The sequence below is a fragment of the Chionomys nivalis genome, chromosome 1, assembly GCF_950005125.1.
Source record: "Chionomys nivalis chromosome 1, mChiNiv1.1, whole genome shotgun sequence".
NCBI lineage: Eukaryota > Metazoa > Chordata > Mammalia > Rodentia > Cricetidae > Chionomys > Chionomys nivalis.
The window spans coordinates 121,504,646-121,527,565 of record NC_080086.1 but is presented as its reverse complement, the minus strand read 5'-3'; the positions used below and the strand labels follow the sequence as shown (position 1 = coordinate 121,527,565).

The window sequence follows — 22,920 nt, the reverse complement described above, 5'->3', positions numbered from 1 at the left end:
CCTCTACAGACTTGTCTGTGTGTTCGTCTGATGAAGACAATCCTTCAACTAAGGTTCCCCCCTTACAGATGATTCTAGCTTCTATCAAGTTGCTAAAAAATCTAACCAGTACACTTTGTTATTGTGGTGGTTTAGAAAAGAGATGTTCTCCATGGTCTTGGGCATTTATTTGGTGCCCAGTAGGCAAGTAACACTGTTTGGGAAAGTTTAGGAGGTGCAGGCTCCGTGGAGGAAGAACGGCTCCGAGAGCAGGCGTGGAGAGTTTAAGGACTCCCACCACTCCTAGCTCATGCTTTCTGCTTGACTTTCAGTGCAAGATGTGAGCTCTTAGTTTTCTGTCCCTACTGTCCCTCCTGCTGCTGTTGCTTCTGCCAGTGTGGACTCTACCCCTCTGGGACTATAAGCCAAAATAAACTACTTATTCTGCAAGTTGCCTTGGTCATGGTGCTTATTCTAAAAGAAAAGTAACATACAGAGATACACTTAAGGACATGAAGGTCAAGTATGAATTCTCTGGACAAGTAAAGTAGGAAAAGATAACTCAGTCGCCCATCAAGTCAACTGAATCCACCTTGAGTTAATGTTGGTGATCAGGGCCTGGACAGATCTATAGTGTTATAGTATTTGTGTTTTAATAAATAAAGCTTGCCTGAAGATCAGAGGGCAAAGCAGCCATACTAGTCAGTCATACAGACCAGGGAGTGGCGGCACACACCTTCATCCCTGGACTTGGGAGACAGAGGCAGATGGATCTCTTGTTAGTTCTAGGCCATCCTGGGCTACACAAGATTGAATCTGTCTAAAAGAGAAACAGAGCTCATATAAAGGTGACCCCAGCACCTGGGAATCACACACTTTTAATCCCAGCACTAGGGAGGTGGAGACAGGAGCGATATGGCTGGGTGGAGAGAGGAACATAAAGGAAAAGAGACAGGATCTTACTCGAGTGTGGAGGCTGAGGATTCGTGGAGACAGGATCTTGCCCCTTCTCTCTGAAGATTTGGTAGAGGTTAAAGGTCTCCCTAGTGGTTGGCTACTTTGCTTTTCTGATCTTTAGGTTGAACCCCAATATCTGTCTCAGGGTTTTTATTATTCATGCCATACAGATCACCCCAGATCTTCCGGTTCACAGACTCCCTCCTCTAACCACCGATCCAGGGTACTCAAAACAGTTACAGTCTTAAAGTGCTAGTGATGTCATCCGTGGCAAACCCTGTAGGGCCCGGGTCTACCCTTGTTCCTGGGGTGCATCTTGAGGACAGTTTCTGGTCAGCACCCTGTTTGTTCCTGTGCTCCCCCTGCCCCGCCTGGTGATTAGCTGTAGGGCATTGACTCCATCGTTGGTATGGTAATTTCCCACCTGCCTGGGCGGAAATCCTTGTGCAGCAACTAGGTATATAAGGATTTCCCCAAGTTTGAAAAAACGGCTTTCGGCTGATCTCCTTTCGAATGACCCAGGTGTCTTTGTATGTTCTTTCAATCTCCAGGCCCTTGCCCAACTCACATACGTTACAGTGGCACTTGAACTGTACTGAGGGTGTAACACAGAATCGGGTGTTACAAAACCTTAATACTCCTTGGGAGGCAGAGGCAGGCGGATCTCTGTGAGTTCGAGACCAGCCTGGTCTACAAGAGCTAGTTCCAGGACAGGCTCCAAAACCACAGAGAAACCCTGTCTCGAAAAAACCAAAAAAAAAAAAAAAAAAAAAAAAACCCTAATACTCTATAGACTATTGTTATGAGCTGGGGGACTTCAGCTTCAGGTTCTTTTCGAGTAATATCTATGAGGACTCTGTGCCCTTCTCCCCAGAGAGTGATGAGTGACCAGACCAAACAAGAGAATTGTTTTTATGGTGATTCTTTACTAGCAACTTCAGTATCCAATACATCAATGGGATTTACAATCTTAACAGGCATGGGGGATTGATGATGGGCGACACACAGGCAATTCAATATCACAATTATTAATCCTACTAAACCTAATACATAAAACCAATTCATAACTTTAACTTATCACTTATCTATAAAATACTTCTTAACCTTAATACAACTTATCCATTACTTATCTATAACCTTAATACAACTTATTCATCACTTATCTATAAAACACTACTTAACCTTAACTTATCCATTAATTATCTATAAAATGCTTCTTAACCTTAACTTATCCATTAATATTTCCTAATCTTATCAATTATCCATAAAATATCTCTTAACATTTCACACACTAAACATGTGTATTACACATCTATGCTCTTCTCTTAATCTCTCATACACACATGAAATAGCATCATATGACCTGTATTCCCTGGCTTAAAGGGGGCTTTTTGAATCTCTTCAGTCTGGGCTCTTGTTCGCGCTGGGGGCTGGGTAGCGAAGATCGACTCTTGACCCCGTAGTCTGCACTTGGGAGATAAGGTTATGATGTTCTAAGCTGGTATCTGGTAGGGCCTTGGACTCGGCTATTTGGGTGACCGAGTCTCAGGAGACAAGGCTTTTAGTTCTCTACTCTCGAAGATGAGGCTTTGCTCTTGGGATGGCAAAGCGTTCTGTCTGCTCAGAAGATGAAGCTTTGCTCTCGGGATGGCAAAGCATTCTGAAAAGCAGAGCATCTAGTCTGTTCTCAGGGGACAGACCTTCAATGTCCACTCTCATGGAATGAGGATTTGCATTCGGGATGCAAGGCGTTAAATATCTGTTTTCGGGAGACGAAGCTCTGTACTCGGGAGACAGAGCATTAAATGTTTAGGCAAGGCATTTAATATTGCTGCTTTCCGGGAGGCAGGCTAGGAGGATCTCTCTTTCCACGGAGGCCTGGTGCCAAAGCCATTGTGAGAAATGAGATAACCATTCTGCTTCAGCCACCTCTTTTAAGTCAGTTTGAAATTGCCCCTCGTTTGATCCTTCCAATAACCAGATGTACTAGGTTATCAGTATCGACTGGCCACAGAAGGGTGGGGGTCCCTCTTGTGTGGCAAGATTATTTCATTACCACGGTTGCTGGGTGCAGCCCCCACATCTGGCAGGGCTAGATGGTTGTGGCAGCCTTCAAGCGGGCAAATGTTCTCTTAATATTTCACCTTAGTAATTTTCCACACCACACACAAGAAATGCTTTTACATTACACCAAGTTACATTCATTCTTATTCTATAAATTTCCTGCTCTAGCTACACTCAGATTCCCCTTTATTCATTCAGAGGTCTGCTTCCATGCTCGTTACAACTATGTTAGCTGTCACTGTTGTTATCAACACCAACCTGGCTTCCTCAGCAAAACACAGGGATTCTAAGCACCTGAACCCAAGTCATCACAATAACGGCAATTTCCAAGCCACAGGCAGGCTAGCACCAGAATGTGGAAGCCAGTTCAGAGAGCCATGTGTCAGCCTTCTTTGAAACCATCCTTCCTTTACTGGACCACTTTCATTTTAGCCCCTTCTAATGGTGCAACTGTAGCCTTTGCTTTCCTAGCTCCACAATGCTCCACCCTTTGGAGAGTTTATTCTCAAGGACATTATCTGAAGTGAGTGCTCTTTTCTTTGACCAACGTTTGCTTCATTTCCAGGAATATGCTCCTTATGTCTCTTCGTTCAAATCTGTCAACAGGGCTGAGGGAGGGTGGAACTCAGGGTAAAGCATGTGCCTGACTTGCCAGAGGCCTTGAGTTCAATCTTCTACACAGTAGGAACTGACTCTAGGTTCATCTTACTTCAAATCCCATGTTCTTAAACATCACACCATAAAGATTGAGCCCAAAGGCAGAGGGTTGGAGAGAATTTCCTTCAAATATTCAAGGATCTTAGGCCTGGATTTATTCGACATTCAGAACAGGTCAAATACCAAACCTGCCATGAATGTTTCGACAAGTTCTTCGGGTGTGGCCACTTCTGGACCTCCTCTACAATAGCTTGATCACCTTGAATTATGGTCATAGTGATCTGTGTTCATCTCTTTTAAAGGCTGAGTTTTCTTACTCTGTATAGCACAGGGCTTTGTGTATGGAAATAGTCTATATAATTTTGTGGGGATTCCTATAAAGAGGGATGTCTATAAAAAGCCCACAAAGTTCAAACAAATATAATCCACCTTCATAAAGTGAATTAAGTATGTAGGAGAGGCGCGTGCTTCATTGACTTATTAATAAATAATGTACTGCTTCCTAAAACAACATGCAGCCAAACGTTCAGAAAACGGGAAAAGTTGCACGCCTTGTTTTGATTTTAATTGTTGAATTTGTTTTCATCTAGTAAATTATTTGTTAACAATTCAACACTGTTTCAGTTTCTACTCCCAAATCATGGTGATAGAGGGGACAAAAGTTAAGGCAAGAGAGCAAAGGCCCCTGGCATATAGCTGGCACTCAGTAAAAATAAAAACAAAACGAAAGAAAAAAAAAACTTTCAAGTTTTGATTCCATATGCACCAGGACCCTCACCATACCCTCCTTCTGACATCTTGTAAGTTGAGACGCAAACAGAACTACACTTCCCATGAGGCCCCTCTTCGGCACGACGTCACGTCGCTGTCATGGCAACCAAGGAGCCCCAGCATTCTCAGGCCCAAGTAGGAGGTCGCTGCCTGCAGTGATCAGAACTGTTTTCCACGCGGATCCCAGGACATCTGGGGCTGCACAGTCACCATGCCCAGGTATCGCTGAACCGGCCGGCGAGGCATTCATAGTCTCCCCTCTTTTCCACCTGGACATGAAAGGGCACGGGAGGGTGCGGCGGAGATACCCAGCCCTGGCGCTGTGGGTGGGAGATTGTGGGCCTGGACCGCAACAGTACCGCGCCGCCGCACCCCACCCCGGATATCCCATAGGCCTAGAGCTTGAGGATTCTGTCACAAACAAGTAGAAAAGTAAACGACTAGGAAAGCTCATCAACTCCAACCCTTCGCTGATTACATAGACGTTACTTTCTTTTCTTTTTCGTTTTGTAGTTTTCGAGACAGGGTTTCTCTATGTAACAGCCCTGACTGTCCTTGAACTCGCTTTGTGGACCAGGCTGGGCTCGAACTCACTGAGATTCTCCTGCCGCTGCCTCCCAAGTGCTGGGATTAAAGGCGTGCACCACCACCACCCGGCTAGACGTTTCGTGAGTGCCACTTGAATTGCAGGCTGGAGGGTAGGCAATGGTGAACCAGATCACAAAGCCTCCTCTCCAGGGCCCCCTACCTCGTGGTGCAGGACTTCTCTACTTCATATACAAAAGTGCAGCACCTCCTTGAAGGCGGAGGGTTGGGGGTATTGATGGCTTGTGAAATACATTTGAACTCTTCATCTCTACAAGGTCCTTTAAAGTACCTGGACCACCAAATGGCCTACAAAGATGTAGGGTAGAGGGCCAGGGATCTTTCGCCCCCTTCTGGCGTGAACTGCGGTTGTTTATGAAGTTCAGGACTGGAAATGTGTCCGCTTTACATCGCCTTCTCATTGGTTACCATAGTGAAGCTGTGGGTACCGTTTTTGTTTGTTTGTTTGTGGGAAGCATGGCAGATAGAAGAACCCTTTCCCTTTACTGGGTACTTGAGAAACACAGTCACATTCTGGAGGGATGGTGTGTAAACAGAGCAAGAGATGGAGACAGAGTTTCTGGAGCCTGGCCCATGAAATAAAATAGTTGAGTGCAACATCTCGGTATTTTTATTTGACTTTGTTTTTCTGTTTTGACATTTAAAAAACATTCCCTTTTTGTTTGGGGATTCTGGGAATTGAACCCAAAGACTCATGCATGTTAGGCAGGCATGTTACCATTTAACTCTGTCAGCATCCCGGGTTCTGGTTCTTGTCTAGTAATAATTATAGACCATCGGTAACTTTTGTAGTTTAAAAGACCAGCGCCTACAACTAAATGAGCAGGGACAGCGTAACAATCACTATGGCCCTGAAAGCAGATTTTTTTTTTAATTGACATTTCAGAGGGGAAGAAACAGATTTGAGCCTGAGGATTAGCACAGAGGCCTGCATGTATTAGCTGCTCAACAAATATTTACTTAGGACTGGATGGTGGATAAAGTGCATGATGCTCAATCATGAGGACCTGAGGTTGATAAAAAAGCAAGGACAGGATAGGTGTCTGTAAACTCAGGTCTTTGGGGAGGAGTTAAAGACAGGAGATCACAGGAGCTTCCTGGCCAGCAAGTGTACCCAAAAAGGCAAATATGTGTGTCTGCATGCATACATTTGGCTCTTGACTGTTGGCGGGACTAGCTGTGGCATGCTCCTGCTGCCTTGAGCTTCCTGCTTGCCATGACTCCTGGAACTGTGGGGCAGATAAGCCTGCTCTGTCTGGTGTTTTATCACAGCAGTGGAATGGAAGCAGGCACTCTGCTTATCAGCTTCAGTATTCTTCACCAACCGTTTCCAGGTGAAGGGTGCTAGAAAAATCCTTCATGGTTTTACCTAGTTATTGACTTCCAGGAAATAGTATTTTTATAAATCATACTGAAATAAAGTTTCTCTGCTGGAAATAGCTATTTCTAAGAATTCCTTCTGTTTCTCTGGCTTTTGTTTTTCTACCTCTTATGCAGTGAAACTCTCTGGGAAATTGCAAAAGCTGAAGTGGAAAAAAAGAGAAGTCATGGAAGTGAAGGGAATGGAGTTGAAATTGGAGAAAAATCTGTTTTCTTCATTGGCAGTAAAAATGGGGTAATGCTTTAATATGTTTCATTTATCGAAATAATTTAGCAATCAGCAACAAATTTTACTTTATTGCAATGATTAAATCTTCGTATTTTCAACTCTGAATGTTCACTGAATTGGGGAGGGCTTGTCATTGATCTAGGAAAAGTTATAACTGTGAAAAATATATTAGAAAGACCCTTAACTATTATTATTTCATAATTCAAAGTATTCCGATCTTCTGCTTTGATTGCATATAAAGTCCAGGCTCCACTTAAATGTCTGAGTATACCCCTAAGTCAGTAGGTCAGTCTTAACAGCATTCACACTGTGAACTCTGTGACTTTACTTTTAGGAATCTCTATGAAGAAATAATTGAATTGTGTTAGTGATGTTTATCAAAGACTTAGTTATTTTAGAAAATGTGAAGGAAATGAGATGGTAGTCCCCACTCTCTTTAAGGTCACTTGACTATGTGTACTGAAAGTGTGGATTGTGGCCACACAGTGAGAACAGATGTATCATGTCCACACACAGAATTCTTGTGTGCAAAGGCTGCTAGTGACACTGTCCACGAAAGGCCAAGTCTTGCAAGCTGTCGGGTGCTGGAATCCATGTAGCACTGGCTTGAGAGCTGTTGGATGCTGGAATCCATTAGCATCACGCTCTGTTCTACTTGGAGTTCATGTTACTATTCATTCTCTGTGTTTCATGCTTCTAGGTAAGGGTACTGAAAAACTAGGAAACTTCCAGAAACAAAGGTCTGAACCAGTGGGGCTACATGTTCAGTGAGCAGCCTGATGTGTCTCAGCATCTCCTCAGAAATATCTCCAAAACACTAGACATCCTCAGTTGGGGTTTTTAATCTCCATTATTGTTAAAATTATACTTATTGGCACAAACAATTATATAATAAGAAAAAACTTGGGGCTGGAGAGATGGCTCAACAGTTTAGAGCACTGGCTGCTCTTCCAGAGGTCCTGGGTTTGACATTGGGTCCTATTACCCAATGACAGCTCACAGCTGGCTGTTACTCCAGTCCCACAGGTTCAGAAACCTTCTTCTGGCTCCCTCAGAAACCAGCAATACATATTGTGCGCAGACCTACACATAGGCAAAACTCCCACCACATAAAAATAATACATAAAAATAAGGTAAGGTTTGAAAGAAAAAAGTTAGGAGTTTTGGAAGAAAATAATGTGAATTGAAATAAACTGGATATAAATTTATAAGTAATTTGAACTATTATATTAATGTACAAAGATAAATAATTTGTGTATTGCCACTAGGCCTGTGGTTTACCCGTGCTGGCATGTTACTCCTTTGGCATCTTGCTGACTCCACCTACTCTCTCTATATTTCTGTTCAGATTTCCCACTTGGCTGTACTATGCTAAGCCATTAACTGAAAGAGCTTTATTCATTAACCAATAAAGGCAACACATATACAGAAGGACATCCCATATCAAATTCTGATGCAGGGTGTCAAGAGAGTGTCCCGAGGACCCTCATTTTTCCCATCCCTCGTATGCAGAGGTGCAGGCACCTGGGGGATGGGGTAAAAGGTGGTCGAGTTTCTCTAGAACAGGTGTTTGCAGATGAGGAAGCCATTGATATTTGCAAGGTGATGGCAGTGAAAAACTGCTGACTTTAGGGTGGGAAAGGGTGGTAGAGGTAGGAAGGGCCCAGCAGAAGACAAACGTCGAGGTCAGCAGGTGAAGGAGACTGTTGGGGTTCCTTGAGAAGAGGCTGGAAAATATGCTTCCGCATCTGTGATTTGGAAGTCATGCTGTTCCTAGATGTGAAAAGGTTCAAGAAAAAGCCATGGAAGTGACATGTAGCAGACACAAGAGAAAACTGCAGACCTGTCAGTTAGAAACACTCGGAACATACTGTCCATCAATGTGTGCATGTGTACGTGTGTAGACAAAAGCATATATGTATAAAGGAAGCAGGAAAAGGCATTTCAGAATTGACCTCTTATCATGTAAATGTATTTTTACATTGCCATACCTGATAGCTGTATATTCCTTGTGTGGATTGCCATAATCAGTTTGTTTGGTATTAAGGTTTCTAGAGCTTCAGTTTTGTATCACACCAGCCATACTTCATCAGTGCTTGTTGCTTATGGTATTCCAGTTATCTCCTTACAAAGAGTCCACTTGATCTGATTGCACATATAATCTGGAATGACTTATTACCATCTTTTTGATCTAAAAAACTGTAGCCTTTTATGATAGATAAATAAATATTTAAATATATATGTATATATATGTATATATATATGAGAGAGAGAGAGAGAGAGAGAGAGAGAGAAATATAGTAAAATTGTCTGTCTTTTTAGCAAACTAGGGTTTTCCAAACTTTTCCTTGACACTCAGAGACTTCCTGCTGTGGGCCTGTCCTGCTGAGCCTTTCACATCTCTTCCTTGCAAGGAGTCCTTCAGTCCACTGAACCAGCCTACCAGCCTCTGAGGAGGGTGTGGGTTAAGCTTCATGGTTAGTGTCTAAAGCCCACATTTACTGACTCCTAAAAAGGAAGTCTCTGGATGCAAACAAGGCACTTCAACAGAGTGTGTGCACCGTCGGCTCTGCGCCTACCTACAGCGCATCTTGTATTTGTATGTTTTCCTCTCCCTTCATTTCCGCTTCAACAACTGGGACGGGGAAATTTTAGAATACAGCAATCAGCCTAACCAGTAATTAGCATTGCCAAGTAAAGAGAAAGTTTAAGACAGCTGTCAGGTGGCCCCTAGAGTGGGATGTGATCGGCTGATACCTGTCACCTGCAGGACTTTATAATCATAATAGCGGTGTGGTTAGATTGTGATGGAAAAGTCGACAGTTCACTTTTCCCACTCATCAGACTTTCAAGTAATTCTGAAAGTTTCTAGTTTTTAGTTTCCAGGTAATTTATCACTCAAGTGATTTAAGAAGCTATTTTGGGCCACAGTTACGAACACTAATAAAATTTTGCATGTAGGCGACAATAACGTGGGATCCTTTCTGTTTAATTTCTAGGGAAAGACTACTATTATTCTAAGGTGTCTTGACAGGTGAGTGTTATGTCAGCCTTTGTTAGACAGCAATCACGCTTGTTCCAGCTGCAGCAGAGCACCTTAGCCCTAAAAGATATGGAAGGAGAGCAGTTTTGAGATTCTAAGTATTTAATTCTCAATCTCAAATACAACCTTTAAGAGCGCCTTTAAAGATAAGACTAAGAAGAACCCGAACAATATGGGGTTGATACTAGATTTCCTGTTTGAAAGAGAAGTGTTACCACCATCGCCCAACCTCCAGTGGTGCTTATGTTCTTTTGGGCTATGCTGCCTTGGTATTTAAGTTCTTTTTATTGTGCCTAATCTATGCCTGTATGAACAATGATTGTAATCGGTGTTTTTTATAATAAATCAAGCATTAGTTTAAGATAAAGTACTTTAAACTGCAACATTGAATTAAAATAGCTCATTTCAGCCCTCTGGAAGTATACCCAGATATAGGATGACCTTCCAAATTGTGGGTTAACTGTGGTAGACATTTTGTCTTAAGGGAAACTTCTTGCTTCCTTAAAGACTTATGTTTTTAAGGAAATATAGCCAAATAATACTTGGTGTGTATCCTGGGAATGATATCTGCCAAGATAAAGTTCAAAATATTCAACACTTAGAAATATACAAATCACAAATCTTAAACTTGTGGTTTTTGTTCTTCAAGTTAAAACTAAATACAATATTATTCAGGCTCAAAAAGGAAAGAACTCTGGCACGGGACAGCACTTGCTGCTCTTGCAGAGAACCCAGAGTTGCACCCACATGGTCGCTTATAGGTATCTGTGACTCAAAGGAACCAGCTCCTCCTGACCTCCACAGCACCTGACATGTGCATGGCGCACATACATGCATGTAGGCCCACATTCATCCATAAAATAAGTAAATCTTTAATTTAAAAAGGGAAATAAATTGTCATATTTTACAGTGTAGGTGAACTTTGAGGTTACTATGCTAAGTGAAATCAGCCAATCACGAAACATACAAAACTTTCTGGTTCCTTTTGTATGAGATACTCAGAGCAGTTGATCCCACAGAAGCAGAAACAAGGAGGACAGCAGTAGCCAGGGACTGGAAGGGACATGGGAAATCGTTTAATGTATGTGGAGTTGCAGTTTTACAGGTTGAGAAGTCGTGAGGGTTGTTTGCCCAGCAATGTGAATGAATATACTTCATACTATGAAATGCACAACTTACAATGGTTATAACAGTAAAATTTACTTCATGTATTTCTTACCACATTAAAAATAAATACATAACATATAATTGCTTACCAAACAATTTAAACTTGCATGAATAATTTATTAAATAATTTGAATATTTTTTAAGTTGTTTGTTGGTTTTATGTCATTGTTCATATTTGGGTTGAAATTTAAAATAAAGAACTACATATAAGTCTTCCCTTGGTGTCCTTACCAGTTGACACTGAGCCTGAGCAAACAAGCCGGTATATCCCACATGACCTGGATTCAGAGAGCTGGTGACCCAGCGTGGCCCTTGATGCTGCCAGCTACCACTTTTCCACTGGCTCGTGCACATGCCACTAAAACCTCTATGGTGGTTTTGAAGGGCTTATTTGGGCCTTGTGGAATAACACCTTTATAAGTGTACCTGAGTGCTGGTATTCAGGGTCCCCTCTTTACTAACAAAGTGTTTAAGAGGAAGTAAAAACAGTAGGATGATAGCAGAAGAAACCTGTTCCACCATCACGGTAATAATTCTACCTTTGTTGTACAGGGATGAGCCGGCAAAGCCAACCTTAGCTTTGGAATATACTTACGGAAGAAGAACAAAGGGGCACAACACAGTGAGTTCACTTCAAAGTCATAACTCCTGCCTTAGATGGGAAGCCATGATGCCGAGATGGCTTTGTGTTATCTGCAAACAATAGACACGCCAATGGTGCATGTCATAGACGTGTGCTATTAAACGTCACATGCAGTTCGGCTGATGTGAAGCTTACCCAACCTGTGAAAACATTTTCACTTTGCCTGTTATATCCTAAAGTGTTGAAAAAGGTTTATTCACAAGTTTTGTACAGTTCTTTGACCTAATTATGCCAACTTAATATCTTGAGTTCCTTGTTTATATGATACTTTTGTTCTGGGATATATATATATGATCTTATGTATCTCAGGCTGGCCTAAAACTCCCTCTGTAGCCTAGATGACCCTGCATTCCTACATTTGCAATCCTCCTATCTCAACTTTCTGGGTATTGTTGAAATTATAAGCATGTGACAACAGGCTCAGTATGAAATTAAATTTCTTTGAAATTTAGTGGTATAGGGTTCTTTGCGTACTTATAGTAATTATATAGATGAAACCTTTTCTATTTTTCAAATGAAAATAACATTATTGATATCTCCATTTTTGTAAGTTTTAGTTGTTTTTTAGAATTATCATACAATGTATATATATTTTTAATGCTTTCTTTTTTAATATTTATTTATTTATTTGTTATGTATACAATATTCTGTTTGTGTGTATGTCTGCAGGCCAGAATAGGGCACCAGACCTCATTACAGATGGTTGTGAGCCACCATGTGGTTGCCGGGAATTGAACTCAGGACCTTTGGAAGAGCAGGCAATGCTCTTAACCACTGAGCCATCTCTCCAGCCCCATACAATATATTTTAAATATACTTTCCCCCTCCTCCACATCCCCCCAGATCCTTTCCACCACTCTACTCACTCATCTTTATATTCTTTCTCTCTTTGAAAAGAGGAAAAAATCCCAAGTAAACAAAACAAAGAAGATAAAAACATAACAAAAACCCACCAAACAATAAGGACCAAAGCACACAGAAAAGCAAAGCGTGGAATCATTCTGTATTTACCAACTCGTCACTCTGCACGTGGGGCCTGCCTTGGAGTATGGTTGGTACACCCAGTGGCACTCCTTCGGGGAAAACTGATTTTTCCCTCTCTCAGCAAGTATCAATTTCAAAGTTTCTTGCTTAAGAACTTGGTGCCTGCTTCCCCTTTTCTGTGCCAGGATTTTATCTAGCTTAATATTATGCATCGCTTGTACATTCTCACAGTCTCTGTGAGTTTACATGTGTTATAAACAACAGCCCTGTTGTGTAGGGAAGACGTTATTTCCTGGGGCTCATCCACCACTTCTGACTCTTAACAATCTTCCCATCTCCCCTACCACATAGATCCCCGAGTCCTGAGGGCAGGGATTTGATAAAGACATCCATTAGGGCTGAGTGCCCCAAGGTCTGTCACTCTCTACACAGTGTCCAGTTGTGGGTCCTTGTGTTACTTACCATTTACTGCCAGAAGCTTCTCTGATGAGACTTGAGCAGTGCACTGATCCAGGGGTGTAGCCGTTGTCATTTTATTGTATGTTCATTTAGAAGAAGAATAATAGTAGGTTTGCCTCTAGGCCCATAACCTGGCTAGACTCAGGTTCTTGACCTCATTAACAGTGTCAGACACAGGTTGCATCTCATGGGATGGGCCTTAAATCTAATCAAAAAGTGGCTGTTTGATCCCATAACTTTTGTGCCAGTTTTGCAAAGTATATCTTGCAGACAGGTCACTGCTGCAAAGTTTGTAGCTAGGTGATATTAATGTTTACTTTTCTCCTGTGCTATCATGCAAAGTACCTCCTGATACTATGAATGCTAATCAGCAGATATGAAGCTTATAGCTGTGTGTGAGCTCAACTTCTCCATGTTCAGTGACATAAGTAAGTGATGTCTTCAGCAATAGGGCTTTACCATCTGTTTGTGGAGGGTAAACAATAGCATTGTAATAGCCTGTGATGTTTGAGAGAGGTGGGGGAAATCTATGGAACCCCGTTGGCCAGCAATTTAACAGAAAGGTAACCCATTCCAGATGTTGGAGATTTTACTTGGCTGCATGTGATCTCTAGTGGAATTTGCCCCCCTACCTGTAGGCAAAGGACACTAGTTCGTTTCTTGGCCACCCTGACTCGAAATAATCACACAGAAACTATATTATTTGCAGTACTGTTTGGCCAATAGCTTAAGCGTATTTCTAGCTAGCTCTTATATCCTAAACCAGCCCATCTTCATTAATCTGTGCATCACCGCTAGGTCATGGCCTATGAGCAAAGTTTTGGCGGGCTCCAGCAGAGGCATTTGTCTCCTGTGCTGGCTACATGGTTTCTCCTTGACTTCGCCTACTCTCTCTATATATATCTCTTCCAGCCTTGCTATATTCTGTTAAGCCATTGGAAAAAAGCAGCTTCTTTATTAACCAATAAAAGCAACACATATACAGAAGGAAGGGCACCACCTATGCATATGTGCGTGTACAAACACACACACACATACACTCACACACATATTGCATGGTAACTCCAAAGTGTATTTTTTAAATTATGTATTTGCCTGTATACCTTTGTGTGAGTGTTTGCACAGAGTCAAGTGTCCACAGAAGCCAGAAGAAGGCATTGGATTGTCTAGAGCTGGAGTTACAGTCAGTTGAGGGCTGCCCGATAGTGATGCTTGAGACAGAACCAGGGTCTTCTGCAAGAGCAATAAGCACCTTTAGTCACCGAGTCCTCTCTCCATCACCTGGAGGTTCTGTTTTAGTTCACAGACAAGTTCTTCTTATACACCCAAGTTGATCTGGAGCTCACTATGCACTCCTAAATGGCTTTGAACTCACAATCCCTCAAAGCTCCTGAGGGCTGGCATTACAGCTGTGACTGAATCACCAGATCTATTTTAGGAGTTACTCTTGGTTCCTCTAAAAATATGGGGCTTGACTGTGGAATATTTGTGAAAATATACTGTTCAAAATCTAAATTGCTGGTGTGTTTAAAAGTATAGTGTGAGACTGTAGCTCAGTGGTAGAGTATTTGACTAGCATCCTTTAGTCTGTGAGTCTAATCCATAGCATTTTGGGAACGAGAAAAATCTAAAAGTTGGTAGTACTATTGGAGACTAGAGGCCATGAGACTATTCCTATTTTCGTCTGTTTTAGTGTCTGTGCAGAGGATGTCAGAAGTGGTTCAGCACAGAGGAAGAACTTAGAATAGTATATGGTATGGGGACAGACATTCCTAAGTAGAATTGCTTTTGGAAGTCTCAGAACCAGAGGGGGTCATTTCTTAAATTTAACAAAGACACATTTGTATAGAATGATCTAGTTCAAATGTTTATTAGATAATGTATTAAAGAATGACCAAACGTGGTAGCACATACCCATGGTCCCAGTAGTCGTGAGGTGGAATCTGGTGGAACTTTGTGAGTGCATTGTCAGCAATTTCCAGTTCAGCCAGGACTGCATAGTGAGACCCTGTATCAAAAAAGAAAAAAGAAAGAGAGGATTAGATGACAGGTGTAAATGTGTCAAGAATTTAAAAAAGCCTGTTATTGCTTCCTGGATCCACCAATGAAAGTTAGTTATTAAAACTGAGAACTTAAAAAGGAAAGAAAAGATAACTTACTGAGATGCAGGAGGATTTTGTTTTTGCGATTCAGATGGTTCATGGTGTGAGTTACCTTTTTATGGGAAATGTGAAAGAGCTCTCACAAGCTCGACTTTCGAGAAGGGCTGTAAACCTTCCTTTGTCACATTGTGACCTGACAGGCTTTCCTGTGAAGAACGATTCATTCCACAAACATCAGTGACTCAAATATCGACAGCAGTAACATTTTACAATTACTTTACAGATAAGAATTTGTCCCCGAAAAGGAAAACAATGTATACTCATCTAAAACTTGCTTTGCTGCCTCCTGCCCATTCTGGTTCATAACAGCAGGTACCTGAGAACCCACATGACCGGGTTTCACCAGCTTTTCCTCTAATTGGGCCATAGCAGGGGATTTTCTATATTCGCAGAGCTCCACACTTGGTTGGGTTAAATGTTTCACTATGAGTTTTAGATGGAAACACTTTGTCAGCTCCTCCTACAGAGGCCTTGAGCATCAGCCTGAGAGTGGGCAGCAGGAGAAACACCCCAATGAACAGTCCTGGGAGGCGGTCTCGGGTCAGATTGTTCCAAACCACATGGCTGCCTGGCCCATCAGACCCTCCTAGCTAAAGGATCCTCCAAACCGCAAAGCACGACCAGCTCATCCCAGTCTCCTGCCGCACTTCTGGGCTCTCACTGCCTTGTCCCCCATTTCTCAGGGCTTACCTGCACAACTTGTCCACTTCTGAGCGTCTATATTTCTAAATCAAAATGTTCTATTTCACTGCTTTATGTTTATCTGGAACCCCAGAATCCTAAATGTGTTACTTAAATTTTCTGGGCTGGAGAGATGGTTCATCAGTTAAGAACATTGGCTGCTCTTCCAGACGTCCTGAGTTCAGTTCCCAGTACTCACATGGTGGCTTACAACCATCTATAATGAGATCTGATGCCTTCTTCTGGCATAAAGGAATACATGCATATAGAGCACTCATATACACAAAATAAATAAATACTTAAATTTGTTTAAGTGTCTATTTCATGTGATAATAATATTTATAAAGTTGGGAGCAGAAAACATATTCCTGGTGGCTCAGGTTTGTTTGTGGAATGCATTTGATGCATTTCAAGATATGGAATAGAGGAAGGAAAACGAATGTTTCAAGTAAGAGGAAAGGGTTAGTTGAGGGTGAATATTTTATATCTATAATTATTACTGGTAGGTGCTAATGTCTAAAAACACTCAAAAGTTTAAAATTAATTATTATTTAAACTCTATTTTCTTTTAGCCAAAAGACATTGCTCACTTTTGGGAACTGGGTGGAGGAACCTCTTTATTGGACCTCATAAGCATACCAATCACATGTGAGACCTTGAGGTGAGTGGACATTCACAGGTGTTCTGTGGGACACATGTCCACAGGCGTTCCGCACGTGTGCCCAGGCTTTCCTGGGTCTTCATTTTGGAGGCAATTTTTTATTGTCTGGAGGTTTGCCGCCCTTTCCTTCTATGATCTTAGACTGTAGTGCTCCTTGAGAAGTCTGGAAAGACTCAGGGTTCTGGCTGGGGCTGAGTGAGGTGCTTTCCTGCCTGCAATGTACTTTACAGGCCTACTGGCAAGGAAAACTGTCAAGTAGTATTTGGGTGATGAATTCATTTTCAAAGCTAAATATGAAAAGTTTAATTCTTTTCACTCTCGATGTGAGTTAACGCAACTCTGGGGCCTTTCTTCGTCGGCTGTTGTCGGTTTCCCGTGGAGTTTAGTGTGCAGTAGTGTGCAGTAGTATTGCTGAACCAAGTACTTGAGAGATAACTTGGCAGTGAAGAGCACTGGCTGCTCTTCCAGAGGCCTTGAGTTCAGTTCCCAGCAACCACATGGTGGCTCACAACCATCTGTAATGAGAAACCCGGTGTCCTCCTGAGGAAGAGACCTAATCAGTCGTCCTTATCAGCTTAGACCATTAAACCCAATATGAGCAAGTTCAGCAGAACCGCCATATACGGGCTGCCATGCATGCCGCAGCATTGCCAGGGCATAAATTCCATCCAGTTTCAATATTACTAAGCTTTACTGTGTTGGAGAGGAGAGATCTCTCTACTGGCATCCATTTAATTGTTTTGTTTTGTTTTTGTCTTTGTTTTTTCAAGGCAGGGTCTTTCTGTAGCCCTGGCTGTCCTAGAACTCGCTCTGTAGACCAGGTTGGCCTCCAATTCAGAAATCCTCCTGCCTCTGCCCCGAGTGCTGGGATTAAAGGTGCGCACCACCACTGCTTCACTTTTCTTTTTTTTTTTTTTTTATGTGCATTGGTGTTTTGCCTGCATGTATCTGTGTGAGGATGTCTGATCCTGGAGTTACGGACAGTTGTTAGCTGCCATGTGGGTACTGGGAGTTAACCTGGGTCCTCTGGAAGAGCAGTGCTCATAACCACTGAGCCATCTCTCCAGCCCCCTGCCTAGCTTTTGTTGTTGTTGTTCTTGATACTGGCTTTTAAGAACCGAAACCGAGGGGTAAATGGCACACCCACAGACACTCCCACACATTCGCCATATCAGATGTGGAAATTTTATTTTGGTGTTACTAAGAACTGATTTTTGTAGGCAGAATTTTTCTGTCCCATAAGCCAACTCCCAAATAACCACACAGAGACTTATTAATTATAGATGCTCAGTGGATAGTTAAAGCTTGTTATTAGCTAGCTCTCCTGACTCAGATTAACCCATATTTATTAATTTACCTGCTGCCACGTGGCATGGCTTCTGGCGTCATCTTCTGCACATCCAGTTTCCTCTGCGTCTAGCTGGTGACTCCGCGTTTCTTCTCCAAGTGTCCTCTCAGTCTGGCTCTCCCCCTGGCCTCTTCCTGCCTAGCTGTTGACCAGTTAGCTCTCCATTAAAGCAATGAGAGCAGCGCGTCCTCACAGTGTACAAAAGGATGATTACACAGCAGATCTTAGCCAAGAACAAAAACTAAATGTGAAGCAGCTTTCTCATCAGAAGTTAACCCAAACCATTGCTGTTACTGAGCCAAATTCAAGGGCCAGGTAACCATTTGTTCCAATCAGGCCTGAAGAGCCTTGGGCTGGTGTCTTCTTTACAGACAAATGCTTTCCCAGAGCTAGTGGAATACTGGTCAGACTGACTCAACTCATCCAGTGATTTTTTTTTCCTTTTAGCAAAATATAGTTTATTCTCTTTTATATTGAAACAGGGTCTGGCAGTGTAGCCCAGGTAGCTTCAAACTCACTTGACTCTGCCTTCCAAGTACTGGGATTAAAAGCATAACTATTTTTACTGTGTGTGTGTGTGGGGGGTGTGCCTGTATATGGAAGTCAAAGGTCACTATGGGGTGTCTTCTTAATCATTTTTCACATTATTTCATTTTTTTGAGACAGAGTCTCTTGCTGAACCTGGAGCTCATCGACAGTAGCTGGGTTAGCCAGTGAGCCCCAGGGAGTCTCCGTCTCTGCTCTCCAGCACTGGGATTGCAGGTGCATGTCGTATGCACAGAATTTCACATGGGTTCCGGGGATCTGAGTGTCCCAGTCCTCGGGCTGGGGACCTGAGCGTCCAGTCCTCGGGCTGGAGACCTGAACATCCAGTCCTCGGGCTGGGGACCTGAGCGTCCAGTCCTCGGGCTGGGGATCAGAACATCCAGCCCTCAGGCTTTCTTGGTAAGCACTTTACCAACAAAGCCTTCTGCGCAACTGTAAAAGTGACTATGTGTACATAGGACATTTGGTACAGAGAGCACCTCGAGTCACAGATAGAGTGACTGCCACCAGGTGGAGACCTGGGTCTTTCAGACTTCTGTAGATAACTGTATAGTGCCATTAAGTTTTGTTATTGGAAATAAACTTTTTTCTCATATAGTATAGCCTAATTAGGGCTGCCCATCCTCCGCTCCTTCCACGTCCTCCCCATCCTCCCTTCCATCCAGATCCACCCCATTCTGTTTATTAGAAAATTAACAGGTTTTGAAGGAATAATAATAAAATAAAATATAATATAATACAAGACAAAAACTAACACATCAGAATAGGACAACACAAACAAACAGAAGGAAAAAACCAAGAAAAGGCTTAAGAAGTAGATATAGACCCAAAGACCCACTCAAGAATCCCATAAAAACACAAAACTGGAAGCCACAATATATATGCAAATTAGGGTAAAAAGAGAGAATATATATACATATGAAATAAATTAAAATAAAAATAATACAAGAGATAAAAATAATTGAGGAAAAAGCTCTAAGACAACATTACAAGATAACCTCCAGAGATGGTGTTCTGTTTGTTTTCTGTTGGCTGGGTATGTAGTCTAACCTTAAAAGTAGTTCGTTTCCCCAGTGAAATGCTGTCTGCCAGGGTTCTCTAGAGGGACAGAACTGATAGGGTGAATCTCTCTATATATAGATAGAAAGGTGATTTATTCAAATGCCTTATAGGCTGTGGTCCAGCTAGTTCAACAATGTCTGTCAAACAATGAAAGGTCCAAGAATCCAGTAGTTGTTCAGTGCACAAAGATGGATGTCTCAGCTTGTCTTGAGGATACACTGGGACCCCAAAGAAGTACTTCTAATGGTGGTGAAGAAATGGACTTGCCAGCGAGAGGGGGAGCAAGCAGGCAATAGGAAGCAAACATCCTTCTACCATGCTCTTTATGCAGGCTGCCGGCAGATGTGGCCCAGGCTCAAGATGACTCTTCCCACCTCAAAAGATCTGGATCAAAAGTGGTCTTCCCACTTCAAATGATTTAATTAAGACAGAAACCTCTCACAAGTATATCTAGCTACTTGGGTTTTAGTTGAGCCCAGTTGTAGTCAAACTGACTACTAAGAATAGACATCACAGACTTTCTTGCTGAACATGGTGGACAATGAAGGCTGATGAGAAGCCAAGGACTAGGTTTCAATCCTAATACATGAACTGGCTGTGTGGGAGCCTAGCCTGTTTGGATGCTTACCTTCCTGGACCTAGATAGAAGTGGGAGGACCTTGGACTTCCCGCAGGGCAGGGAATTTGGACTGCTCTTCAGTACCTAGAGGGAGAGGGAATGGAGTGGGGGGAGGGGGAGAGGAGAGGGGAAGGGGATTGGGGCGAGGGGGGTGATGTGTGGGAGGAAGGGGAGGGAAATGGGAAACGGGGAGGAGGCGGAAATTTTAATTAAAAAAGAATAAAATAAAGAAAAAAAATTTATTATGTATACAGTGCTCTGCCTCATGCCAGAAGAGGGCACCAGATCTCATTACAGATAATTGTGAGCCACCATGTGGGTGCTGGGAATTGAACTCAGGACCTCTGGAAGAGCAGCCAGTGCTCTTAACCACTGAGCCATCTCTCCAGCCCCCATCATAGACTTTCTTAGAGAAAATTTTCATTTAAAAGCTGTTATCAGTTGGAGATAAATTCTGATTTAGGGATGGGAGCAAGTGTGTACTTCTGCTTTTGGCTCTAGGATCTCATCCGGTGCAGCCCTGTGCAGGCCCTGTGCATGCTACCTCGGGCTCTGAGTTCCTGTGTGTGTAGATCATGTTGATTACAGGGCCTTGTTTCCTTGTTTTCCTCCTTCCCTTCTTACATTCTTTCTGCCTCCTCTTCTCCAAAGTTCCCTGAGCCTTGAGGATATGGAGTTGGTGGAAACAGCCCAGTTAGGGCTGAGTGTTCCAAGGTCTCTCCTTCTGTGCGCGTTGTCTGGCTTTGGGTCCTTCTTATACAACCTCACATAAATTTCAGTATATCCCCTTCTCACAACAGCCAGGATCGGGAATCTGCTCTTTCAAGCTGTTGTTGTCTTTTTAGGACATTTTCTATTGTTCTTGTTTTGGATCTCTCCAAACCTAATGACCTTTGGCCCACCATGGAAAACCTGTTGCAAGCCACCAAGAGTCATGTAGACAGAGTGATACTGAAGCTGGGGAAGATGAATTCCAAGGCAGCCTCTGAGGTGAGGCAGAAGATGTGGAGCGGCGTGCAGAAGGACCATCCGGTGAGTTGCTATTGGTCCCTCTGGTATCTGCCCACAGAGCAGAGGCAGCATCACAGCGCAGCTTCTGTAGTTTTCTGCACGACTTAAAATTTGTTTGATGTAGACAAACCTGCTCACCGGAAAATTATAGCAATTTCATCAAACCTCAGTAAGAGCAAAACAAAGAAAAGATGGCTATGTCTTCTTGTTAGATATCACTGGGATTATTGTGGTGTACCATACCCCTCAAAAGAAATGGAGTTTTAGAGTAGAATTTTGATATTGATTTTATAATCTCTGTAAAATAAAGATGAGACTGCAGATTGAGCTGGCAAAGACTGGCTGAAACTGCAGTTGAAGCAGGAGCAGAGTTCCCATTGCCTTCTCCAGTAGCGTGTGTTTTACAGTCACTCAGTGTCTGTCACACGTCATGATGCTCCTCTCACCATCTAAAACTATTTACATTATAAAGTTGCTGTGATGCAGCACAAGCTATTTAATACAGTCTGCAATGTCATCATTTAGAAAACTAAGAGAAGCATTTCCTGGTGTCCATTGTGTGCATGTGTCTGACGTAGTATCAGATCAAAACAAGCCAAATGGCAAACAATGAACATAAGTGAGAAACTCCATATAGACGGTTTACAGTGAGAGGAGACAGAGCAGTAGCCGGGAGGTGCTGGTGCACACCCTTGATCCCAGCACTTGGGAGGCAGAAGTAGGTGGATCTCCGTGAGTTCGAGGTCAGCCTGGTCTACAGAGCGAGCTCCAGGACAGCCAAGGTTATACAGAGAAATGCTAGACCAGCAGCACAAGGAAACAAATGAGTACCACAGTGTCTAGGGAACTGCGGTCTCTAGCTTACACTTAAAATGCAGCATGAGGTGAAAGTGTCAGACTGTAGGGCAGCAAATACGGTCCATGAAGAGACCAAAACTGGTGTTTTTTTTAAAAGTAAATATAAAATCCTGAGGGCAATGCAATAAACAGCTATAATCAACAAAGTATATTTATTAACAGGATCGTGAATTAATTGACCCGTTTCCAATACCCCTGGTCATAATTGGAAGTAAATATGATATTTTTCAGGTAAGTACTCCCTCCCATTTCTAGCTGTTCATTGGGCATGAATGGCTATGCTTTGTGGGGGAGAAATCAAAATGATGAAGTAAGAACAATAACTGGAAGGGACAGGCTCAGAGACACCTGTCTTAAGGATTTTAGAAATTAAGGTCCAGTAAGCCAAAGAAGTAAGTGCAATGCTTAGAACAGGGACGAGGCTGAAGACTTGGAAAACAAATCTTTAACCGCTGAGGGATAAGATTTACTTCCCAACTTTAAATTGAAGAAAGTAGGAAATTAGTTTCTTCTTATCTTGGCTTGTCAGAGAATCCTTTGGGTATTCCGCAGGATAAAATGCGGGCTTATATCTGGATTCTCTTAAGCCAAGCGTTTAAACAGATCTGATAGCTGTGGCAGTAGGAGGCTTCAGCCTTGTTCAGTCTCTGTAGACATGGACGCGGAGGTGACCTAGCCCAACTCCTCAGGGTGGGGCTTAAAGATAATAATGTGTTTCTCCCCGAGTGAGCTGTGGAGATCTCTCGGCTTATTTTCCCTTTTAATCATTTTTTCCTACAGGATTTTGATCCTGAGAAGAGAAAGGTGATATGCAAGACACTCCGGTTTGTTGCACATTATTATGGAGCCTCGCTGATGGTCAGTCCTTCCCCAGTGCACAAAGCAGGAGCTAGGCTCGCAGACGTGATAACAGATGCACCTTTGCCCTCTTTCCTTTCCACTGCCAAAGCCCCGGTCCTGCAGACCATTAGGCAGGGTGTCCACAGAGCACACTCTGCTTGTGGCTTCTCCTCCCCACGTTGCTTGTATCTAT

At 42.7% G+C, this 22,920-nt stretch overlaps 1 protein-coding gene across 1 annotated transcript in view; it reads left to right on the top strand.

The window, feature by feature from the left end:
- The first annotated feature begins 4,528 nt into the window (after nt 1–4,528).
- Dync2li1 (dynein cytoplasmic 2 light intermediate chain 1) overlaps nt 4,529–22,920 on the top strand; it is a 30,237-nt gene continuing 11,845 nt past the window's right edge. The window contains exons 1-8 of the mRNA XM_057785223.1: nt 4,529–4,647; nt 6,532–6,649; nt 9,643–9,677; nt 11,406–11,475; nt 16,355–16,443; nt 20,864–21,050; nt 22,050–22,118; nt 22,668–22,745. Of these exons, the coding sequence (XP_057641206.1) occupies nt 4,640–4,647; nt 6,532–6,649; nt 9,643–9,677; nt 11,406–11,475; nt 16,355–16,443; nt 20,864–21,050; nt 22,050–22,118; nt 22,668–22,745 (654 nt within the window). The 5' untranslated portion in view covers nt 4,529–4,639. The remainder of the gene's footprint in view (nt 4,648–6,531; nt 6,650–9,642; nt 9,678–11,405; nt 11,476–16,354; nt 16,444–20,863; nt 21,051–22,049; nt 22,119–22,667; nt 22,746–22,920) is intronic.